At 43.4% G+C, this 22,299-nt stretch overlaps 1 protein-coding gene across 4 annotated transcripts; it reads left to right on the top strand.

Moving 5' to 3' along the window:
- The first annotated feature begins 1,375 nt into the window (after nucleotides 1-1,375).
- On the top strand, nucleotides 1,376-21,579 carry pex10 (peroxisomal biogenesis factor 10). 4 transcript variants are annotated; one of them, XM_072245110.1, is made up of 7 exons: nucleotides 1,376-1,765; nucleotides 3,519-3,638; nucleotides 4,979-5,059; nucleotides 6,886-7,283; nucleotides 10,324-10,499; nucleotides 13,135-13,267; nucleotides 20,640-21,579. In XM_072245110.1, exons 2-7 carry the CDS (start codon nucleotides 3,527-3,529, stop codon nucleotides 20,706-20,708), a joined length of 969 nt encoding a protein of 322 aa, XP_072101211.1. In that variant the 5' UTR covers nucleotides 1,376-1,765; nucleotides 3,519-3,526; the 3' UTR covers nucleotides 20,709-21,579. The 4 variants fall into 4 exon arrangements, with proteins under 4 accessions (XP_072101211.1, XP_072101210.1, XP_072101209.1 ...); XM_072245109.1 differs by having other exon boundaries at nucleotides 1,376-1,946; XM_072245108.1 differs by lacking the exons at nucleotides 1,376-1,765; nucleotides 20,640-21,579 and adding exons at nucleotides 1,959-2,335; nucleotides 14,342-14,432.
- The last annotated feature ends 720 nt before the right edge of the window (nucleotides 21,580-22,299 follow it).

The following is a 22,299-nucleotide window of genomic DNA, read 5'->3' as shown; positions in this document are numbered from 1 at the left end:
TGGTGGGCTCAGGAAACATTCCTAAATCTGGAAGATGATAACCAGAGCATTCAGAATCAACACGGTGACTGCTTTCAAAATTTCCGATGCAGTTAATCAGGTCTTCTGAATTTATCTAATTCCAGATCCCTTAACTCAGCTAGCAGCATTTATTTTCTCTTTTTTTTAACTTCCTCACTTGCATGAGACTTTAGGTTTTCTAGAACTTTTGGGAGATTTTTTAAATCTCCTTCAGTAAAGACAGAAAAAAATGTTTAATTCCACTGGCATTCCATAAATTTTATTATAAATTCTTCTCTTTGCCCTCACCAGTATTTCCCTTTAGAAGCTTTTACATTCATTTTTGTTATTGCATGCTGCATTTCTATTATATTTTCCTTTTCTTTAGCAATTCTTTGATGAATTCAAAAACACTCCTTGCTCACTGCAAGTAACTTTATAAGCAAGCCTTTCCCTTGGATTTAACGCTAACTTTAATTTCTTCTGCAGTCCATAGGTAGTCCACTTCTCGTGGTTTTATGCACAAGAATGTTTTGGAATTGTTATTCCTGAAATGCACATGAATATGTCATAAAGTCATACAGCACAGTTACAGGCCCCAACCATCAGGTATTTAAATACAATAACTCCAGTGACGAGTGCCCTTCTATCGCCAGGTACACTCACATATCCACAACAGGTGCTAAATAGACTCAAGTGAGAGTCACGGCGTAGAGGCACGGGCCATTCAGCCCACCTCATCCATGCTATCAAATACCTATCTCTATTACTGCTATTTACCAGCATTTGACCTTAAACCTTCTATGCTTTGGCGATTCAAGTGTGTAGATGTTTTATGTTGTGAGAGTACCTGCTTCCTCCGTGCACTCAGGACAATGCATTCCAGATCCCAACCACCATCCTCAGAATTTACCAAACCCCCTCACCCTAAACCTATGTCCTCTACTTCTAGAATACTCTGCTCTGGAGAGAAAAGTCCAATCTGTGCCTCTAATAATTCCGTGATTTTTTTTTGAAACAGATTTCCCCCTCCTCCTTCCTAGCTTACTTCTTCCTTTATTTCCACATCCTGATCTTCGGAGAACCGCCAAAACAACCGCGCTGCTTCAGTTTTTTTTTGCGCTGTTTGATTGGTTGGATTCCGCGCTGATTGATCGGTGGGTTTTCGCTTCAATTGGTTAGTTGAGTTCCACGTTGATTGGCCAGTTGGTTTCCGCTCTGGTTGGTTGGTTGGATCGCAAGAGCTTATTTACATACTGATTGGTTGTTTTTTTTTGAAGGGCTAATTTATTGGTTGGTTGGTGCGCAGGTGCTCATTTACGGACCGATTGGTTGTTTATTTTTTTCCGAGGTAATTGATTGGTTGGTTGGGATTGTACGGGAAGGACGCGGTGTTGGAACTCGGCGCTGAGACGAAGCTCTGGGGAAGCGGGACCGGGAGTCTGCTGTTGCGGCCCGGCCGGTGTTGAGCAGATCGGGGTGTTCGTTGTAGCGGCCCGGCCGGTGTTCGGCAGATCCGGGTGCCTGCTGTTGGGGCCGGACTTTCAGCAGATCCGGGTGCTTGGCGTTCAGTAGATCCGGGAGGCTGCTCCCCTGATGTAGGGCCAGGCTGGGAGTTCCTCAGTTCAGGAGGCTGGGGGACATTGTAGTTACAGCCATTGGCACCGGTGAGGCAGAAGGGGTCATTAGTATACCAGCTCCCGAGAAGACATCCCTTCAACATCCCACTCCCCTCATCCACCACCCTTGATGGAAGAGCCCTGAGGTAGGAGGTTCAATGGAGCCGAAGTCTCGCAGAAGCCTTGTCAGAGTATAAGTTAGACAAAATTTGACACTGAGTCCTCTGAAAGCTTAGCCAAACAATCTCCAAGAAGGAAAGTTTAAAAAGAAAGATCTCTGGCTTGGGTCCCACAGCTGAGAGTTCACCGCTAGTGTCTGAGCAACAGGTGAGGAGTTCATGAAATATTGTTTGCATATTTAGGAACAGTGAGGTTGCACAGCCCCTAGAGTTCATTCTATTTTTCATCGAACATCCTGATGGATCTCAGGCTTTCCCATGTCACCTCCGTAGTCTTTGACTCCCTTTGGGTTCTAAATGGCTGGAATGATGAAGCATCCATAGCGTGTTGGGGCAGTTAAAGTGCTTAAAATCAGGGGTCAAAGTAGGCGATGGGTGTACTTGGAGATGCAAGGAAGACTACAGATACTGGAAATATGCAAGACACTGCCACTCCTGATGGGAGCTTGGGGATGGTGCTGCTGCCTCACAGTTCCAGTGACCCAGGCTCAATCATGATGTCTGGTGCTGTCAGGATAAAGATTGCACATTCCCTGGGTAATCCATTTTCCTCCCACATCCAAAATCCGTTGCTAATTGGTCAGGAGAGTGTTGGTGTGGTGGGTGGTAGAAGAATCAGGATGGAGTTATGTTTAAGAGAACAGGCAATGGAATGGAGCAACACACATCAAAGTTGCTGGTGAACACAGGAGGCCAGGCAGCATCTCTAGGAAGAGGTACAGTCAACGTATCGGGCCGAGACCCTTCGTCAGGACTAACTGAAAGAAGAGCTAGTAAGAGATTTGAAAGTGGGAGGGGGAGGGGGAGATTCAAAATGATAGGAGAAGACAGGAGGGGGAGGGATGGAGCCAAGAGCTGGACAGTTGATTGGCAAAAGGGATATGAGAGGATCATGGGACAGGAGGCCTAGGGAGAAAGAAAAGGGGGAGGGGGGAAGCCCAGAGGATGGGCAAGGGGTATAGTGAGAGGGACAGAGGGAGAAAAAGGAGAGAGAGAGAGAGAAAGAATGTGTGTATATAAATAAATAATGGATGGGGTATGAGGGGAAGGGATAGCTTTGAGAGCCAGTATAGGCTCAGTGGGCCAAATGGTCTCCAATATTGTAAGAGAACATGATGAAAGAAAATTCACAACCTTAAAGAAAGTTTTCTTCATTTCTCACCTAGCTTTAAACTGCAGGCAATTTTTTAGTTTTGTACTCTGCAACTAGAGAAAATGGTTTCAGCAGGCGTCGATGCTTCTTGGAATCTTTCTTATCCCATTGTGGTCAACTCATGTTCATCTAAACTGCAGTCATAATACTTCACATGGCAACAATCTCATACTAAGGTTATTAGAAGGCTTGATAAGATTCGAGTGAAGATCATGGAAGGATTGTAAAATTGATAACTGGGTGCCACTGGAGAATAAGCACAGAGATGTTGGGTGGACAGATCTTCTGTGATTTAGGATATGGGTAACAAAGTTTGTGGAAGTAGTATGGGGGAGGTCATCCAAGAGGAAACTAGAATGGTCAAGTCTGGAGAGAATAAGGATGTGTATGAAGGTGTGAACAGTGAATAATGTAGGCTGAGAGATGGAGGCAAGCAGTGATGAATGTGGAAAAAGGTGATCTTAGCTGTGACTTGAAGCTCTGCACAGAATTAAACCAAAGCCCTGGCTTGTGTGTAGCCTGGTTCATTTTCAGGGTGATGCATGTTTGTAATGTTCTTTTCTGTAGGGTCTGGGATGCCTGTGCTGCCAGTGAACCAGCCGCATTTCATTCGTTCCAACCAGAAGGATGAGTACTACCTAAGCTCACTGCGGAGCTGTGCCAATGATGTTTTCCAGATCTTTGCTGGTGAGGTCACCTGTGGGGGCTGGGGCCAAGCGTTGGGGGAGGTGAAGAAGAAAACATAACCCACTGAAGCTCATTGCTTTAGATATGTGCAAGAACAAATTTGGGGAGATTCATTTTTTCCAACTAATTCTTTCACTTTCAGTATCCTGATTCAAGGTTGACCAACAATAAGGTCAGGCTTTTGCAATGATTTTGATTGGGTAGCCTGGGTACAGGGACAGATTGCAAAGTGAACCCCAAACTTGACAATGGTGGGAGAGGAAAAAAAAAACTATCCTGATTGGGCTGGTCTCAGATTCTGGAGCTTTTCAATGATTTGTCTAACTTTTAATTTTGCGAGTCTCCTGATTTATTTTGAGATGGTGTTGAGGCAGGATGCTTCTCATTCCAACATGGCTCTTCTCCACCACATTCAGAAAATGCTGAGAAGCAGGCTTCCTCCAGCATTTTCTGATTGTGGCCTCATTGTGGCATTTTGTGTGTGTTGCTTTGGATTTCCAGCATCTGCAGTTTTTCTTGTGTTTGTGAGGCCACGTTCAGGTTGTCCTCTCCTTAAAGAAAAAATTTCCTTCTTCAGCCTTTCTACTCTTTCATCTATCACCTCCCACCTTCGTACTTCATCCCTCCTCCACCACACACCTTCCCCCTGCCCTCACTTGGGTTCACCTATCACCTGCCAGCTTGTACTCCTTCCCTTCCCCTCCCCTCCCCTCCCCGTTTATTCTGGCTTCTGCCCTCTTCCTTTCTAGTCCTGATGAAGGCCCTGTGCCCAAAACATCAATTTATTCCCCTCCATAGATGCTGACTGACTGAGTTCCTCCAGCACTTTGTGTGTGTGTAGCTCAAGATTCCCAGCATCTCTAAAATCTCTTGTGTGCAATGGATAGTCTTTTTTTTCTCCCACCACTGTTAAAGTTAGGGTTCACTTTGCTTTGTCTTGTTGCTTGGAACTGAGCATCTCTTCTCCTCACAGCACTTTTAATTAAAATAACTGTTGGTGCCACAAATAATTCCCAACCCTGATGTATTTCGATGTGTGCACCAATAGCCAACTCCGATTCAATTCCCTTCTTTTTCTGCAATCTAATCCTGTTCCCACCTCATGTTCTGTTACATCACAATCTCATTGGTTTCCCTTTTGTTTTGGACATTATATCCAAATTTTTGAAGAACTTGTCCACACCCTGCATTTGAATGTGCTGCCCCACTCTTGAACCCAAGAATAATCAATTCCTGCACCCAGGAGTATGTGTCTTGCTCGCTGTGTATATTTTACCAACATGTCCTGTGTGCTTCAGATCAAGAAATTTGCGGTTAACTTTGCTGATTCCTTTGTACAGGTGCCAGGCGATGGTTGGAATGGAGAAAGGAGATAGAATTGCTGGCAGAGTTGACGTACTTTTCTCTAACAACATTAGCAGGTCAGTTTCAGTTACTGCTGGATATTGCTTGGAGTTTTGTTTTGAATTGACGTCTGGTGCATCATTGTTTCTGCTTAAAATAAAAATCACATGGACCTTTCTACTAAACAGGTGTATCTGCTCCTTATAATGCTCTTTTAAACCTTTTGATTTGCTGTCCCTTTTGTTTCCATGCTAGTGCGTTAATGTTAACTTGCATAGTTTTCCATGACTCCCGGATTTCAGCCGTGTGTCCATGTATGTTGTAGGCGCACTGCTTCATCTGGGTCATGCGGTCTTTTCACTGCCACTGGTGGGGAGGGGGTGTAGAAGGCTGAAGTCCCTCACTATCAGGTTCAAGAACAACTGCTTTCTTACACCTGTCAGCTTTGTGAATGGACCTCCACCACCCTAATCCTACCTCAGGATAGCAACACTACGAACCACCTCTTGCACTTGTAAAGGCCTTTGCCCCACTGACTCCCGTTGCCTAGGGTGAATAGCCGTCGACCCCGCCAAACAGTGCAAATGCTTTGGTGCGGATACGGTGTGAGTTGCCCAATGATCAGCCAGGACACAAATATGAAACAATATACAAAGTGCGAGTAAAGAATTGTACTTTATAGCAAATTTTTGGTAATGGGTTAGTAGCAACAACTAATAGAAAAGGCTCTACATAGGTAACTCAAACAACAGGAATTCTGCAGCTGCTGGAAATTCAAGCAACACACATAAAAGTTGCTGGTGAACGCAGCAGGCCAATCAGTCCTGACGAAGGGTCTCGGCCTGAAATGTCGACTGCACCTCTTCCTAGAGTTGCTGCCTGGCCTGCTGCGTTCACCAGCAACTTTTATGTGTGTTACATTGGTAACTTATCAGTCTCGTGCACATAATATTTTAATATGTTGGAGCTCACGCTTCCGATTCCATCCTCAACGTCCTTCCGAGACTCCGGCCGCCCTCTGAACCCCCGAGGTCCGGTATCCGCCATCCTGGAACCGCTGTCCGTTCCTCACACGTCCGTCCTCTCTGCTTGCCTCCCGAGAAAGCCCGCGCTCCTCAACTCAGCACACGTATACAAGATAACAGAACATGACTTCCATTGGCTAACAAATGAATACAGTTTCCATTATCACATTTGTATAACCCAAACATTGCTGTTACAGAGAACCCTTTGCTCAGCAGTTAACAGTACAAGAGGCCATTTTAATATAACACCTCAGGGAAGCCATTTTGGTAATAAGCGATTAACAGTTAATAGTCCGTCTAGTATTACTGAGAGCCCTACACACTCATCACTGAATGGTTTTTTTCTTGCACTATCTTGTTTTGCAGAGTTTTTCTTTCCTCTGTTCACTGTCAGGTATAATTTGTTTATAATTTTTATTTTGTGTGTTGTCTGTATCTATGTGCCCGTGATGCTGCTGCACACAAGTTATACACTGTACCTGTTCCTCGCTGTACTTGTGCACATGACAATAAACTTGCTGTGCCCAGCTCGGTGGCGAACTCTACTTAAAATCTGAAATGCATCTGGACCCTGCCAGTCCCCGTACCCTGGAGTTTAGGGTTGTCCTTCATGGCCTTGACAGCTGCTGATGTGGATCATTTTGCCCCCTCAGGTTTGATCTGTCATTCAGTTGCTGACAGTTGGTGGATTAAATACAACCCCATTTTGTTGGCTTGTGTGATTATAAAACATGGTGGTGTATGATTTTGGGTGTGTTTGGGTTTAACCTTTGAAATATCTTGCAATGTCTTTGTACATTTCAGATGCTATACAAATGCAAGTATTTGGTGTTGGTGATTACAAGTTTGTAGTTAATTGTTGTGCCCCCTCTGTACAGGTTATCAGACACTGGGTGAGGAGTATGTGAACATCATCCAGGTGGACTCCAGTGGGCGGCGGGTGCCTTCCCGAGTCAGACGGGCAGTTCTCATCATCCTTCACACCTGTGTTCCTTACCTGCTGGACCGGGGGCTAAACCGCCTGGAGTTGGACCTGCAAGCTGAGAGCGAGGGCGTACGCGCGCTGGAGAGCAGATGGGTGCTGGTACAGCCCAGGGTCTCGCAGTGGCTTCAGAGTAAAGTCGGTGCCCTGTCCGAGCAGCAGAGGAAAGTGCTGCTGCAGGCAATCTACGTTCTGCGACAGGTGATCTCCGTGCTGCACCGCTTGCACCTGGGCATCTTCTACCTCAATGGTGCTTTCTACCACATCGCCAAAAGACTTACCAACATCACCTATGTAAGTCGTTTCTGTGTCGGTCCACTAAGATCAGTAGGCAATATACCAGAAGGTGTAGAAAGTTCCAGTCACCTCATCACAGGAAGGATGTGGGAAGCTTTAGAGAAGGTGCAGAGGAGATTTATCAGGATGTTGCCTGGATTGAACACCATGCGTTATGAGGAAAGCTATGGTTTTACTCTTTGGAGCTTAGGAGGACGAAAGAAGACCATAATAGTGGTTGGTATACAAGATGATAAGAGGCATAGACTGAGAAAACTTTTCTCTATGGAAATACTATTTTTTTCAAGATACATATGCAGAACAGGTTCTTCCAGCCCAAGGAGCCACACCACCCAGCAACCCACCCGTTTAGCACCAGCCTAGTCACGAGACTGTTTACAATGACCAGTTAACCTAGTAACCAATCTGTCTTTGGACTATGGGGAGAACATACAAACGCCTTACAGAATTGAACTCCAAATTCCGGATGCCCCAAGCTGTAATAGCATCGCGCTGACTGCTGCACGGCCGTTGCTAAATGGCTAATACCAGGTGCCATGATTTTGAGGTGTTTACAGCAAAATGTAGGTGGGAATGTCAGAGGTAGCTTTCTACCGAGTGGTAAGTGTGTGGAACACACTGCCAGAGTTGGTAGAATAGGCAAATACATTAGCGACATTTGAGACTTGGATAGGCACGTGGATGAAAGAAAATTGTTGGGCTATGTAGGAGGGAAGCGTTAGATTGATCTTGGAGTAGGTTAAATGATAGGCACAACATCATGGGCCGAAGGGCCCGTACTGTGCTGTACTGTTCTGTGTTTTATGGCCCTACATTGTAGACAAGAAGGGTTCTTCTTCAAATTAAGTATTGCTTTTATTGGGGAGGTTCTGAGAATCATAGGCAAGGCCACTGTTTATTGCCATCCCTAACTGTGCAGGAGAAGGTGCTGATGAGCTATCTCAAACTTCAGCTGCTCTGGTGAATGTCTCCCCACAGTTCTGAAGGTCTGAAAATAAAGATGGACTGTGACTTGCAAGGGAAGCATACGGGTAGTGGTGCACCTGCTACCATTGTTCTTGGAGGAAGAGATTGCAGGTTTGGGAGGTGATGTCTTGGTAGCCTGAGTGAACTGCGGTGCGTTTGGTACCATTTCCCGGATGGTAGCAGTTGGAACACTTTATGCTTGGGGTGACTCGGGTCCCCAATAATCCTTCGGGCCCTTTTTATGCACCTGTCTGTGTAAATACCCTGAATCATGGAAAATTCACATCTACAGATGCACTGGGCTGTCCGCACCACTCTCTGCAGAGTCCTGCAATTGAGGGACCCATACCAGGCAGCGATACACCAGTCAGGATTGTGCCCCTGTAGAAAGCCCTTGGGATTTGGGGACTCGTACGAAATTTCTGTCTGAGGTGAAAGAGGCACTACTGTGCTTTTCTCACCACACAGCCGGTGTGTACAGTCCATGTGAGATCCTTGGTGATGTGGATGCCGAGGAACTTAAAGCTGTTCACCCTCTCAACCCCAGGTCCATTGATGTCAATAGGGGTTAGCCTGTCTGCATTTCTTCTGTAGTCCACAACCAGCTCCTTTGTTCTTGCAACGTTGAGGGATGGGTTGTTTTCTTGACACCACTATGTCAGGGTGATGACCGCTTCTCTGTAGACTGCCTCGTTATTATTTGAGATAAGGCTAATCAATGTAGTATCATCAGCAAATTTAATTAGCAGATTGGAGCTGTGGGTGGCGACGCAGTCATGGGTATACAGAGAGTAAAAGAGGGGCTTAATACACAACCCTGAAGGGCACCTGTGTTGAGAGTCAGAGGGACAGAGGTGAGGGAGCCCACTCTTACCTCCTACTGTCAAGGATCCAACTGCACAAGACAGGGTGAAGAGGTCTGAGCTTCTTGCAAAGCCTGGAGGGCGTTATGGTATTGAATGCTGAACTGTAGTCCAAGTAGGTGGTCCAGTGTGGGTGCAGCATGCTGCAGATGTTGTCCATGATCAGCTTCTCATTATCGTTGAGGTGACTGCGACAAGGCGCCAGTCGTTCAGACATGTTACCTTGGTCTTCTTAGGTACAGGGACAATGGTGGATGTTTTGAAGCAGAAGAGCACTCTACACTGGGAGAGGGAGAGATTAAAAATGTCTGTAAACACTCCTGCCAGTTGTGCTGTGCACATCCTGAGTACTCACCCTGGGATGCTGTCCGGTCCCGCAGCCTTGCGACTGTCCACTCGTTGGAAACACCTGCGTACTTCAGCCTCACAGATGACCAAGGTGCTGGTCGCTTCGGCAGCAGGGGCTCAGTGCTGCCGATATCGAACTGAGCGTAAAAAAAAGATTTAGCTCATCTGGGAGAGAGGCAGCGATGTTGGCAGCACCACTGCGCTTATCTTTGAAGTTTGCAATGGTGTGCAGGCCTTGCTTGTGTTGTTGGTGGAGAGTTGTGTCTGGATCTTGTCGCTGTATTGTCATTTTGTTGCCTTGATGACTTTGCTGGTGAGAGGGCTTTGGTGAGTTTCTGACAGATTGAATCATTTGCTACGGGATAACCAAACTCGAACTGCTGTTGTACCCCAGCACAAAGGGTCTTCAACCTGAAGCGTTAACTGATTCTCTTTCCACGGCTGTTGCTTGACCTGGGTGTTTCCATCAGTTTCGTTTTTATTTGTAATTTCTATAATGGTTTCTGTGATGGGAGGGATCTCGAGGATGTCTGAACATAGTTAAGAATTCTTCAGGCTTTTCTTCAGCACTCGCATACTAGTCCTGTCATTGTTGAGGATGAAAATGTTATTTTATCTCTGCCTCCTGTTAGCTGCTTAATTGCCCACCTCCTCTCAGTCCTATCACATGTAGTTATGAATTCTGATCTTTGGTTGTTAAATGTGCACTTGATGTGGCTGGGCATTCTTTACAGCTAAAGTGTGGTCCTGTATGTGTCTAATGGAATGTGTACACATAGTACCTGCAAGTGGCAATGACGTGCGGTTTGTTTATTTTAATTCTGCCACTTTACTGAAGAATTTCCATTGGTGTTTCGTAGCTGTGTGTGCGTGGTCTGTTCCGTGACAGTGTTGGAATCCGGTGGAGTTACGAGTTGCTCGGGAAGATCTCTTTGCTGCAGTTGGCCCTAATGGTTGTCATGCAGGTTAACAGCCACAGGCAGAGGCAGCGTGCCCGGCAAGAGTGGAAACTTCATCGCAATCTTCCATGCTCAAGGTATGGCCACGACTTCTCATTTCACTGCCGAGTAGTCAACGCTGTTCCAATCAATGCAATTATGCCAATTGCTGAGCGGCTGTGAGCAATTTTACTTTAAAATTAATGCCATATTCAAATATTCTGCTAGATATATACTGAGCATTGCCTCCAGACTACCCATATTTAACTTGTGTTTAGCACACTGTTATCTTGTTCAACAAAAGAAAATACTTGCATACAAGCAGCACCTGTAATGATCTCTGTTCTTTCCAAAGTGGTTTATAACCATAGAGATAATTTGAAGTATCACTGTTATAAGAAATTCAGAAGCCAATCGATTGTGACTGGTAACTGCCCGGATAATCAGGGTGGAACGCACACAACGCTGGAGGAACTCAGCAGGTCAGGCAGCATCTATGGAGGGGAATAAACAGTTGCCGTTTCAGGCTGAGACCCTTCATCAGGGCTAGCAAGGAAGAGGGCAAAAGCTGGAATAAGAAGGTGGGGGAGGGTAAGGAGTACAAGCTGGCAGGTGATAGGTGAGACCATTGGGGAGGAGGGGAGATAAAGTAGGGAGCTGGGAATGGATAGGTGGAAGGGGATAAAGGGCTGAAGAAGAAATCCCGTAAAAGAGGACAATTGACCGTGGGAAAAAGGGAAGGAGGAAGGCAGGTGAGGAGATGAAAAGGGATGAGTGGGTGACCGGAATGGGGAATGGAAGAAGAGAGAAGGGGGAGAGGGGAGAAGTTATTGTAAGTTATGGAATGTTCATACCATCGGGATTGGGCTATTCAGATGAAATATGAGGTGTTACTCCTTGAACCTCAGTTTGGCCTCATCATGGCAGTAGAGGAGGCCATGGACAGACATGTCAGAATGGGAATTCAAATTGAAATGGGTATCCATTGGGAATTCCTGCCTTTCATGTTAGACAGTGAAAGCAGCCAGGCATCCTGCCTTTTGGATTGGTTATGCAATAAATATTAATCACCACCTCAGGCAAGAGTTCCCTGCTTTATTTTATAGTCATGCAAAAGAATATTTTAAAGAGTTTTTGTTCAACACCTCATCTTTAATAGTGGAGGGATCCCTTCATACAACAGTGGAATCCAACCCAGTCCATGTGATCACCGAGTCTTGAAGTCACTACCTTTTCTTTTAGACACTGGTTTGCTTTCTCCCTGCCTGTCTTGCATGGTAGTTGTGCTTGAGAGTTCAGGGACAATGATGAGATATAGTGGAGAGTTGGGTGTTGCTGTGGAAGTTCAGCCATTCGTGTAAACTTGACGAGGTCGCTCTGTTAATAGAGGTGAAGTTCAAAAGTCAAGCGGTTAGGTTGCAATGTTATAAAGCTGTGGTTAGGCCACATCTGGAGTACTGCTTACAGTTCTAGTTGCCCTACTATAGGAAGGATGTTGAGACTTTGGGAAGGGTGCAGGAGAGGTTTACCAGGATGCTGCCTGGTTTAGAGAGCATGGTTCATGAGAGGCTGGATAAACTTGGATTGTTTTCTCTGAAGTGACAGGGGCTGAGGGGAAATCTGAAAGAGTTTTATAAGGTTGTAAGAGGCATATATAGAGTAGATAGGAAGCATCTTTTCCCCAGGGTAGAAATTTCTACTACCAGAGAGTAGAAATGTCTAATACCAAAGGGCATGCATTGAAAGTGAGAAGCGGTAGGATGTGAGAGGTAAGTTTTTTTTAGTCAAGAGTCATAGATGCCTGGAATGCGCTGTCTGATTTGGTGGTAGAGGTAAATGTATTAGCTTTTAAGAAATGTTTGGATGGGCACGTGGATGTAAGGAAGATGGAGGGGATATGGACATGGTGTAGTTAAGAGGGATTAGTATTTGGGTATTTGATTTCCTTTTTAGCTGGTTCAGCATGACATTGCGGGCTGAATGGCCTTTTCCTATGCTGTATTGTTCTAAGTATACACGTGAGAGATGATCCAAGCTTACAAAAGTCTATTTGGGTGGAGTTAAAACAAACAAAAATAAATAGGAGTAATCTATAAGCTGCCAGTCAGCAGCCATAGAGTAGCAGAGAGTATCAGACAAGCAATGAAGGCTCATAAAAAGAGTCATGCACTCATCATGGGTAATAGTAGTCTTCACGTAGATTGAGAGAAGCATATAAAGTGGATTCTTAATCAGTGAGATAATCAAGGGTAATGGATGTAGCTGGGAAAACTTAAATCAGATGTGATCGTAATGAATAGTGGAGTGGGCTCAGGAGGCAAAATGACCTACTACTCACTACTTCGTGTCCTACTCTCACATCCAGCCACGCACGAATCCTGCCAGTAAACCCAGTAATAGCTCATTTGGTAACTAACTCTTAATTGGACTGGAATTGAAGAAATTCACTGGAGATTTTTTGGACTACAAGTAAAAGTAGTCTTGCTTTGATATCAAACATTGGAAGTACTTTTAAAATATCAGTTCCTGTCTTTCAAAATTCAGCAACGTTTCCGGTAATGGAGCAGCACAGTGTATTTAATTTTATTGGGTATTATAAATGTGGAAATATAATTATATTGTAGAACAGAGAGGATGTAGTTTTATAAGTGCAGTTATTTTTAAGTTTTGAATGTTTTTTATTAACTGATGGAAGCTTTGCTTTGCCAAGAGGTTTACTACTTTCTCTTACAGAAATCCCTCCCAGGACCTCCCAGTCCGCAGTTCCCGGTGCATTCTGTGTTTGGAAGAACGAAGGCACTCGACAGCTACTCCATGTGGCCACCTCTTCTGCTGGGAGTGCATCACGGAATGGTGCAATACCAAGGTGGGCAGATACAGCAAACATTTGTATTTGCATAACGCCTTTAACTCATTAAAGCCCTAAGGTATGAGACACACAAGGAACATTTTAACAGTAGGTCAATGTAAACCATGGTATCCAGATACCACGTGAGGCGACAGTTCATCTGTGAGTCGGCTGGGGTGATGTACTGCATCCGGTGCTCCTGGTGCAGCCTTCTATATATTGATGAGAGCTGACACAGGCTGGGAGACCGTTTCGCTTAACACCTACGCTCTGTCCGCCAGAGAAAGGAGGATCTCCCAGTGGTCACACATTTTAATTCCATATCCCATTCCCATTCTGATATGTCTATCCACGGCATCCCCTACTGTCAAGATGAAGCCACACTCAGGTTGGAGGAACACCACCTTCTATTCCGTCTGGGTAGCCTCCAACCCGATGCCATGAACATTGACTTCTCTAACTTCCGTTAATGCCCCTTCTCCCATTCTTACCCTATCCCTTATTTATTTATTTATTTATTACTTTCCCCTTTTTTCTCTCTCTCTGTCCCTCTCACAATAACTCCTTGCCTGCTCTCCATCTTCCTCTGGTGCTCCTCTCCCCCGTCCCCCTTTCTTTCTCCCCAGGCCTCCCGTCCTATGATCCTCTCCCTTCTCCAGCCTTGCATCCCTTTTGCCAATCAACTTCCCAGCTCTTGGCTCCATCCCTCCCCCTCCTGTCTCCTCCTATCATTTTGGACCTCCTCCTCCCCCTCCCACTTTCAAATCTCTTACTAACTCTTCCTTCAGTTAGTCCTGACGAAGGGTCTCGGCCCGAAACGTCGACTGTACCTCTTCCTAGAGATGCTGCCTGGCCTGCTGCGTTCCACCAGCATTTTGTGTGTGCTGCTGAAATGTTCCAAGAACGGTTTCCTTCCCCCCCACTGTTAGATTTCTGAACAGTCCATGAACTCTCCGTCACTATTTTGCTCTCTTATTGCACTATTTATTTACGTTTTATATTTCTAATTGTAACAAAGTATTTTTATATTGCTTCTATAAAACAACAAATTTCATTTAGCAAACCTGATTCTGATTCTCCTGAATTCCAAAGATCTGTTAATCTCGGCCTTGTATCTGCATACCGACTGAACATCTACAGCCCTCTGGGATGGAGAATTTCCAAAAGTTAAGTTTTTTTTAGATGAGTACCCTTGTCTCAGTTCTAAATGTCCAATGAGGCCGAAGTGGCAATCACAGCCTCTTCCATAAATAGGATGGGATATAGAGGGGATGCAATATTGGATCTCCTGTTAGGTAACGAATTAGGGCAGGTGACAGAAGTCTGTGTAGGGAACCACTTTGGATCCAGTGATCATAACACCATTAGTTTAAATTTGATCATGGACAAGGATAGATCTGGTCCTAGGGTTGAGGTTCTGAACTGGAAGAAGGCCAAATTTGAAGAAATGAGAAAGGATTTGGGACAGGTTGTTCTCTGGCAAAGATGTGATTGGTAGGTGGGAAGCCTTCAAAGGGGAAATTTTGAGAGTGCAGAGTTTGTATGTTCCTGGCAGGATTAAAGGCAAATTGAATAGGAATAAGGAACCTTGGTTCTCAAGGGATATTGCAACTCTGATAAAGAAGAAGAGGGAGTTGTATGAAATGTATAGGAAACGGGGTAAATCAGGTGCTTGAGGAGTATAAGAAGTGCAAGAAAATACTTAAGAAAGAAATCAGGAGGGCTAAAAGAAGACATGAGGTTGTCTTGGCAGTCAAAGTGAAGGATAATCCAAAGAGCTTTTACAAGTATATTAAGAGCAAAAGGATTGTAAGGGATAAAATTGGTCCTCTTGAAGATCAGAGTGGTCGGCTTTGTGTGGAACCAAAAGAAATGGGGGAGATCTTAAATAGGTTTTTTGCGTCTGTATTTACTAAGGAAGCTGGCATGAAATCTATGGAATTGAGGGAATCAAGTAGTGAGATCATGGAAACTGTACAGATTGAAAAGGAGGAGGTACTTACTGTCTTGAGGAAAATTAAAGTGGATAAATCCCCGGGACCTGACAGAGTGTTCCCTCGGACCTTGAAGGAGACTAGTGTTGAAATTGCGGGGGCCCTAGCAGAAATACTTAAAATGTCGCTGTCTACGGGTGACGTGCCGGAGGATTGGAGAGTGGCTCATGTTGTTCCATTGTTTAAAAAAGGATCGAAAAGTAATCCGGGAAATTATAGGCCGGTGAGTTTAACGTCAGTAGTAGGTAAGTTATTGGAGGGAGTACCAAGAGACAGAATCTACAAGCATTTGGATAGACAGGGACTTATTAGGGAGAGTCAACATGGCTTTGTGCGTGGTAGGTCATGTTTGACCAATCTGTTGGAGTTTTTCGAGGAGGTTACCAGGAAATTGGATGAAGGGAAGGCAGTGGATACTGTCTACATGGACTTCAGTAAGGCCTTTGACAAGGTCCCGCATGGGAGGTTAGTTAGGAAAATTCAGTTGCTATGTATACATGGAGAGGTGGTAAATTGGATTAGACATTGGCTCAATGGAAGAAGCCAGAGAGTGGTGGTAGAGAATTACTTCTCTGAGTGGAGGCCTGTGACTAGTGGGGTGCCACAGGGATCAGTGCTGGGTCCATTGTTATTTGTCATCTATATCAATGATCTGGATGATAATGTGGTAAATTGGATCAGCAAGTTTGCTGATGATACAAAGATTGGAGGTGTAGTAGACAGTGAGGAAGGTTTTCAGAGCCTGCAGAGGGACTTGGACCATCTGGAAAAATGGGCTGAAAAATGGCAGATGGAGTTTAATACTGACAAGTGTGAGGTATTGCACGTTGGAAGGACAAACCAACATAGAACATACAGGGTTAATGGTAAGGCACTGAGGAGTGCAGTGGAACAGAGGGATCTGGGAATACAGATACAAAATTCCCTAAAAGTGTTGTCACAGGTAGATAGGGTCATAAAGAGAGCTTTTGGTACATTGGCCTTTATTAATCGAAATATTGAGTATAAGAGCTGGAGTGTTATGATGAGGTTGTATAAGGCATTGGTGAGGCCGAATCTGGAGTATTGTGTTCAGTTTTGGTCACCAAATTACAGGAAGGATATAAATAAGGTTGAAAGAGTGCAGAGAAGGTCTACAAGGATGTTGCCGGGACTTGAGAAACTCAGTTACAGAGAAAGGTTGAGTAGGTTAGGACTTTATTCCCTGGAGCGTAGAAGATTGAGGGGAGATTTGATAGAGGTATATAAAATTATGATGGGTATAGATAGAGTGAATGCAAGCAGGCTTTTTCCACTGAGGCAAGGGGAGAAAAAAACCAGAGGACATGGGTTAAGGGTGAGGGGGGAAAAGTTTAAAGGGAACATTAGGGGGGGCTTCTTCACACAGAGAGTGGTGGGAGTATGGAATGAGCTGCCAGACGAGGTGGTAAATGCGGGTTCTTTTTTAACATTTAAGAATAAATTGGACAGATACATGGATGGGAGGTGTATGGAGGGATATGGTCCGTGTGCAGGTCAGTGGGACTAGGCAGAAAATGGTTCGGCACAGCCAAGAAGGGCCAAAGGGCCTGTTTCTGTGCTGTAGTTTCTATGGTTCTATGGTATAATTTATGAAGAGGTCCACGTCTCTGCTGCTTCTGTGAACCACTGATGCAAGCCACTAAATATCATCCCTTCCTTCTCGACTTTGATCATGGGCCAGTAATTCTGAAAGTCAATGGGAATGTTAGATTTTTTTTTCAAGGAATTCATTTATGCTGATTGAAATAGCGAAGCTTTCAGCTCTAATCACTGAGCCACCCTGTTCCTTCTGCTTTTGTTCAATAACTGATCCTACATTCATACTTAAATTTGGTATCAAAGTTAGCTCTTGTGAGACTATTTTTGTACCTGGCACTTTATGTAATGCAGTTTGAAAATGCATGTATATTTTATTCACATTCTTTTATCCACTGCAAGATAATCCTCAAAACAACTCTATAAATGTATCAAGGTCAATTCACTTCCACGAAACCTTGTGACCTCACATTATACTTCTCTAAGTGCTCTTTTATCACTTCTTTAGTAATGAATTCCAGGATTTTCCTGACAGTAATTGTTGGAGTCACTGGCTGGTTGTCCCCTATGTTCACCATCCTTCCTTTTGTGAACAGAGCTGCTGCATTTGATGGCTCTGGTTCTCTGTTCACTGGAACCCAGAAGAGCGGTGACCTCATTGAAACCTATCGAATGTTAAAAGGTTCTTGATAGAGTGGATGTGGAGAGGCTGTTTCCTATGTTGGGGGAGTTTAAGACCAAAGGGAACAGCCTCAGAATAGAGTGACATCCATTTAGAATGAAAATGGGGAGGAATTTCTTTAGCCAGAGAGTGGTGAACCTGTGAAATTCATTGCCACAGGCAGTTGTGGTGGCCTCGTCATTGGGTATATTTAAGGCAGAGATTGACAGAATCTTGATTAGTCAGGGTATGAATGGAAAAAGGGAGAAGGCAAGAGATTGGGGCTGAGGGAAAATGGATCAGCCATGATGAAATGGCGGAGCAGACTCGATGGGCCAAATGGTTTAATTCCACTCCTCTATCTTATGGTCTTATTTGACTGTTGGTTCCAGAGTCTAGGAAATTTTAATAGATCACAACCAGATCACCTCTACGGGCATCTCTTTCAGCATGGGTTGTACAGTAAGTTATCAGGCTAGGGCATTTGTCACCTTTTAGAGCCATTAGATTTTCTTTGCTAGTATTAATAACTAATTATTAAGAGCTCCTTGGTTCACCAGTGAATCAGTGTTTTTGTGCCCACTCTTATGAAGCCAGATGGATTTAAAATCAGCCTTTTCATATTCCTTGTTATAATTTTTTTCTTAGAGCCTCTAAACAAATCTATCCCTACCCCCAATTTGCTTCATTACATTTATATTTATATGCTTGCATATTTTTCAGTCCAGTTTAGTTCTTATTAGTGTATGTAACTTTTCCATTTCTGACCTTTTTAAATAATTTTTATAATTTGCTGTTTTTGAAAGAGTCCATAATCCATGCAATATTTATATCTTCTATTACTGTCCTGATGAAAAGTTGTCGACCTTAAATGCTCATTATTGTTTCTCTCTCTTCACGCTGACTGACCTGTTAGGCATTTCTAGCATTTTCTGTGTTTATAGATTTCTAGCATCAGCTCTTTTTTTTCCAGCTATCCTTTACTTCCTTGGGTAATAAAGATGAAACACTTTTAGTTTATTTATTTTATTGAGATACAGCGTGGAATATGCCCTTCGAGCCACATATACCCCAATTTAATCTTGGCCTAATCACGGGACAGTTTACAATGTCCAATTAACCCACCAACTGGTATGTCTTTGGATTGTGGGAGGAAACCAAAGCACCCAGGGGAAACCCACAAGGTCACGGGGAGAAAAGGCAGCAGTTCTACTTCTCAGTGGAATGTGACCTGTTAAGAATTTTCAAATTTATTTAAATACATATCTGCCACTTTATTTTCCTGATCCACTTTGAAGATTGGCTCTCATGCCTTTGTAATTCTTCAGTCAAACTCATCACCCCTACTGGGGCACAGGCCGCCATCAGCAGCTCAAAGAGTACTCTGTCTTGTGGACCAGTCTTTCAGGTTGTCCCCAGAAGTAGCCCGTCTTTGAAGACCCTCCATCTCCCAGGGCTGTGATCTTTGGGACTTCTGCAGCTCTGGGTTTTTATGGGATGAGGTGGCTAGCCCTATGCCTAACTCTTCCCCTCCTTTCACAGCTGGGCTTGGGACTGTCCATGGCAGAGTTCCTTTGTAATCAGCCTTATTTAAAATTCTAGTTTTAGATTTAAGAATGTGGCTATCAAACTCTATTCTGTCATATTGAGTTATGATAATTTCCCCCAAAGATCTTTTGTTGTGTGATTACTAGTTAACTCTTGTATAAGATCTAAAATTGTCTCTACTCTGGCTCATTCCCCTACATACTGTTCTAGGAAGCTGTCTTAAATCCATTTTATAAACTCATTTCCAAGATTACGCTTGTCAACTTGATCTGTCCAATTTATATGAAAATTAAAGTCCTATCACAGTTATTGCATTGTCTTTTCCCTTGTCGTTTATTATCTCCTAATCCTCTAGGAGTAGATCATTCCTATGCTCCACATGATCCTTTACTACAGGGCTACTCCAGTCATTTTCCATACTCTTAAATGATATGTGGGAGTTCATAGTTCCCATCCTTGGAGGGGTCATTTTACTGTATTGGCAACTGACTTGACCATATATTTCCATTAACGCCGCATGTCTAAATTGCATTTAAATGGTTTGACCACTTTTTTGTTTGTTTTCATACTGTTAAACATTCGGTCCTTAAATATGAAAATCCCATACCCCATGTCTCTGCATTCTTCTGTTGCCTCATTCTAGTATTTTGAATTCATAATTATCCCCACAACTCTACAACCCTCCCCTCAATGTCCAGGTTACGTGCTGCATATCAATACACAGATTACAGCCCAGTTTAAGTAGGTCCTGTCCCAATATATCAATTACTTTTGCTAATATTGGTGCCAATGTCCCAAGAATCACCAATCCCTATCCTCTATACCACCGAGCCACATATTTAACTTGTAGAACTGACTATCCTCATGTAAATTTGCACATGGCTTCATTTTAAGCTCTTCCACCATCCCTCTCCCCCCCCCACCCCTTTCTCCATCCCCAATGAATAGATTTGTACGATGATCTGGTTGCGTATCCTGCTGTTTGTTCCTGATTTTATATCTTGTACTTGCTGAAGATCAATACTAATGACCTGCAACTTCTATGGATTTATTGAGTGTGCTTGCAAGAAAATGAATCTCGGGGTTGTATATGGTGACATATATGTACTTCGATAATAAATTCACTTTGAACACACGCTAGCCCCTATTGCTATGGACTCTCAGGCATGCCCTCCAATGGACCAAACCTAAAGGATTACCACTAACTTTGGTCACCCACAGTAGGAATCAAACAACACTGACTCTCCCTCTCCCGGCTCCACATATTGTTTTGTCTCCTGACTCAGGGTCTCAACCTGAAATATTGACTATCCTTTTCCCTCAGATGCTGAGTTCTTCCAGCAGTTTTTGCTCCATCTTTCGTCTCTTGTGTGCCAGCACTTAGTTTCCTATTGGATCCAAGTTCACCTCAGACTCCAGCTCAATCATTGAGCCACAATTTTAAGATGTCTCAGGGTTTAAAGCACAGACGTGGGAAAAAAGCATTGTATATTATTTATAGCCTATGATTTGTAATGTGTATTATTTTAGTCTGGTTTGTATCCCTATTATCCAATAATTCCTTCATCTGTCATTATTACAAAGTAACATTATTTTATGGTCATTTTAACAGTTTGCTTTTAATTTACAGGCAGAATGTCCTCTCTGCCGGGAGATATTCCAGCCGCACAAACTAATCTACTTGCGTCATTACATTTAGGAGGAAAGAACCTGCATTTATATGGCAATTGATGGAGGAAGTAGCTATTATTTTCCAGTCATGGAATTTCCATAACAAGATGTTTTCTGTCAGCACTTCAATTGAAGTGATGCTGATTCTCTTTATGACATTTTACCTGAATAGAATTAGTCTGGGCAATATCCACTCAAATCACATGAAATTGTAAATCCACTTGAACAAACGGACCTAATAATTATATTTCTTGGTAGCCATACCAAGAACACTGTAGTTCATGGCTGACATTGTCTTGGACAAAGAATATCATTTGTAAATGAGTTAATGCACCTTTTATTCCCTTATCTGTAACCTAGGAGGTTATTTGTTTCTCAGGAAGCAATGGGGGAAAGGGGCCATGTATTTGAAATTGCACTATTCAGTCTCTCATTGAGTGCAGCATTACCCTCATCTGCTTTAGGTCTAAGAACTGATGCGTATTTGGGTGTGTGCAAACTGACTTTTGTGATCTAGTAGGTTATGGGAATGGATGAAAAAAATATTTTTAAATGTTCACCATATTTCCTATTCCTTTAGGAAAATGCATAGTGATGTAAATAAATAAACACAGTTAAGTTATCAGGCCAGTTCTTTTATTTAATTAATTTAATTTTCACTTGTTTTCCCGGCATGAAGAGGGCTGAAGAAACAGCATTACAAATAAAAACAAATGTAACATTAATGTGTGATGCTAAATCATGAGTTTGTAAACCCTAACACAAGGTGCCGCTTTAATTGAAGAAAGGCATTTCTCCATGAATGGTGCTCAGGATCAATGCTAACAAGTTTGATGGAATGCAGCAAGTGTCCTACTTGCACAATGTCTGGTGATTTGGTTTCATATAAAATTGTACAAATGCACCATTGACTCCTTTCTCTTAATTTTAAAGCATTAACCTCACCTAGATCATCATGTAGGGATTACATCACTACAGGAATAAGCACCTCAATACATTTCCTATACATTTTTGGATTTGTAACCACCGCATAATCGATGTGAGTCCAAAGTTCAAACAGTGTTCAGAAACTTTACTGAAAAAACAGCAACCAAGACTCAAGTCTAACTAAAATGCTTCAGGGTCTTGTTACTGAAATAGAAGAAAATGGGCATTTTGTGTGATGCAGCAAGTAACCTGTACCAAAAGTGAATCTCAATTCCAGTTCCTGTTCAGCATAGTTGAAGCTGCTTCATCATGAAGGAATGCAAGGTGTTTCCAAGCACACTTACACAGCAATGCTGAGCTTATTCTTTCATTCGGAGTCTTATTTCAAGTTCTGAAGTTTGTGCAGTTTGAATACATATGGGACATAACAAATGGTTACTGGCATGGCACAGGGTAAAAAAAAGTTCAAGGACAACATTTCTGATACTGGTTACCTGTCGCCCATAGGTGGTTCAATCTTCTCGCTGTAGTGGGATATTAGAGATGGAGGAGGATACAATGTCCTGAAACAGCTCTTAGCAGAAATGCTTGACCACATTCCTCATCCATTAATTTCTGGCACACTTTCAAGCTTTAAAAAATACATAAGTGAATTCCAGGGGAATAATAAATAACTTGTTCAAAACAGGACT

Source organism: Mobula birostris, chromosome 27 (genome assembly GCF_030028105.1).
Source record: "Mobula birostris isolate sMobBir1 chromosome 27, sMobBir1.hap1, whole genome shotgun sequence".
Taxonomy (NCBI): domain Eukaryota; kingdom Metazoa; phylum Chordata; class Chondrichthyes; order Myliobatiformes; family Myliobatidae; genus Mobula; species Mobula birostris.
The sequence above is the reverse complement of the archived record's forward strand: the minus strand, read 5'-3'. Positions and strand labels throughout refer to the sequence as shown.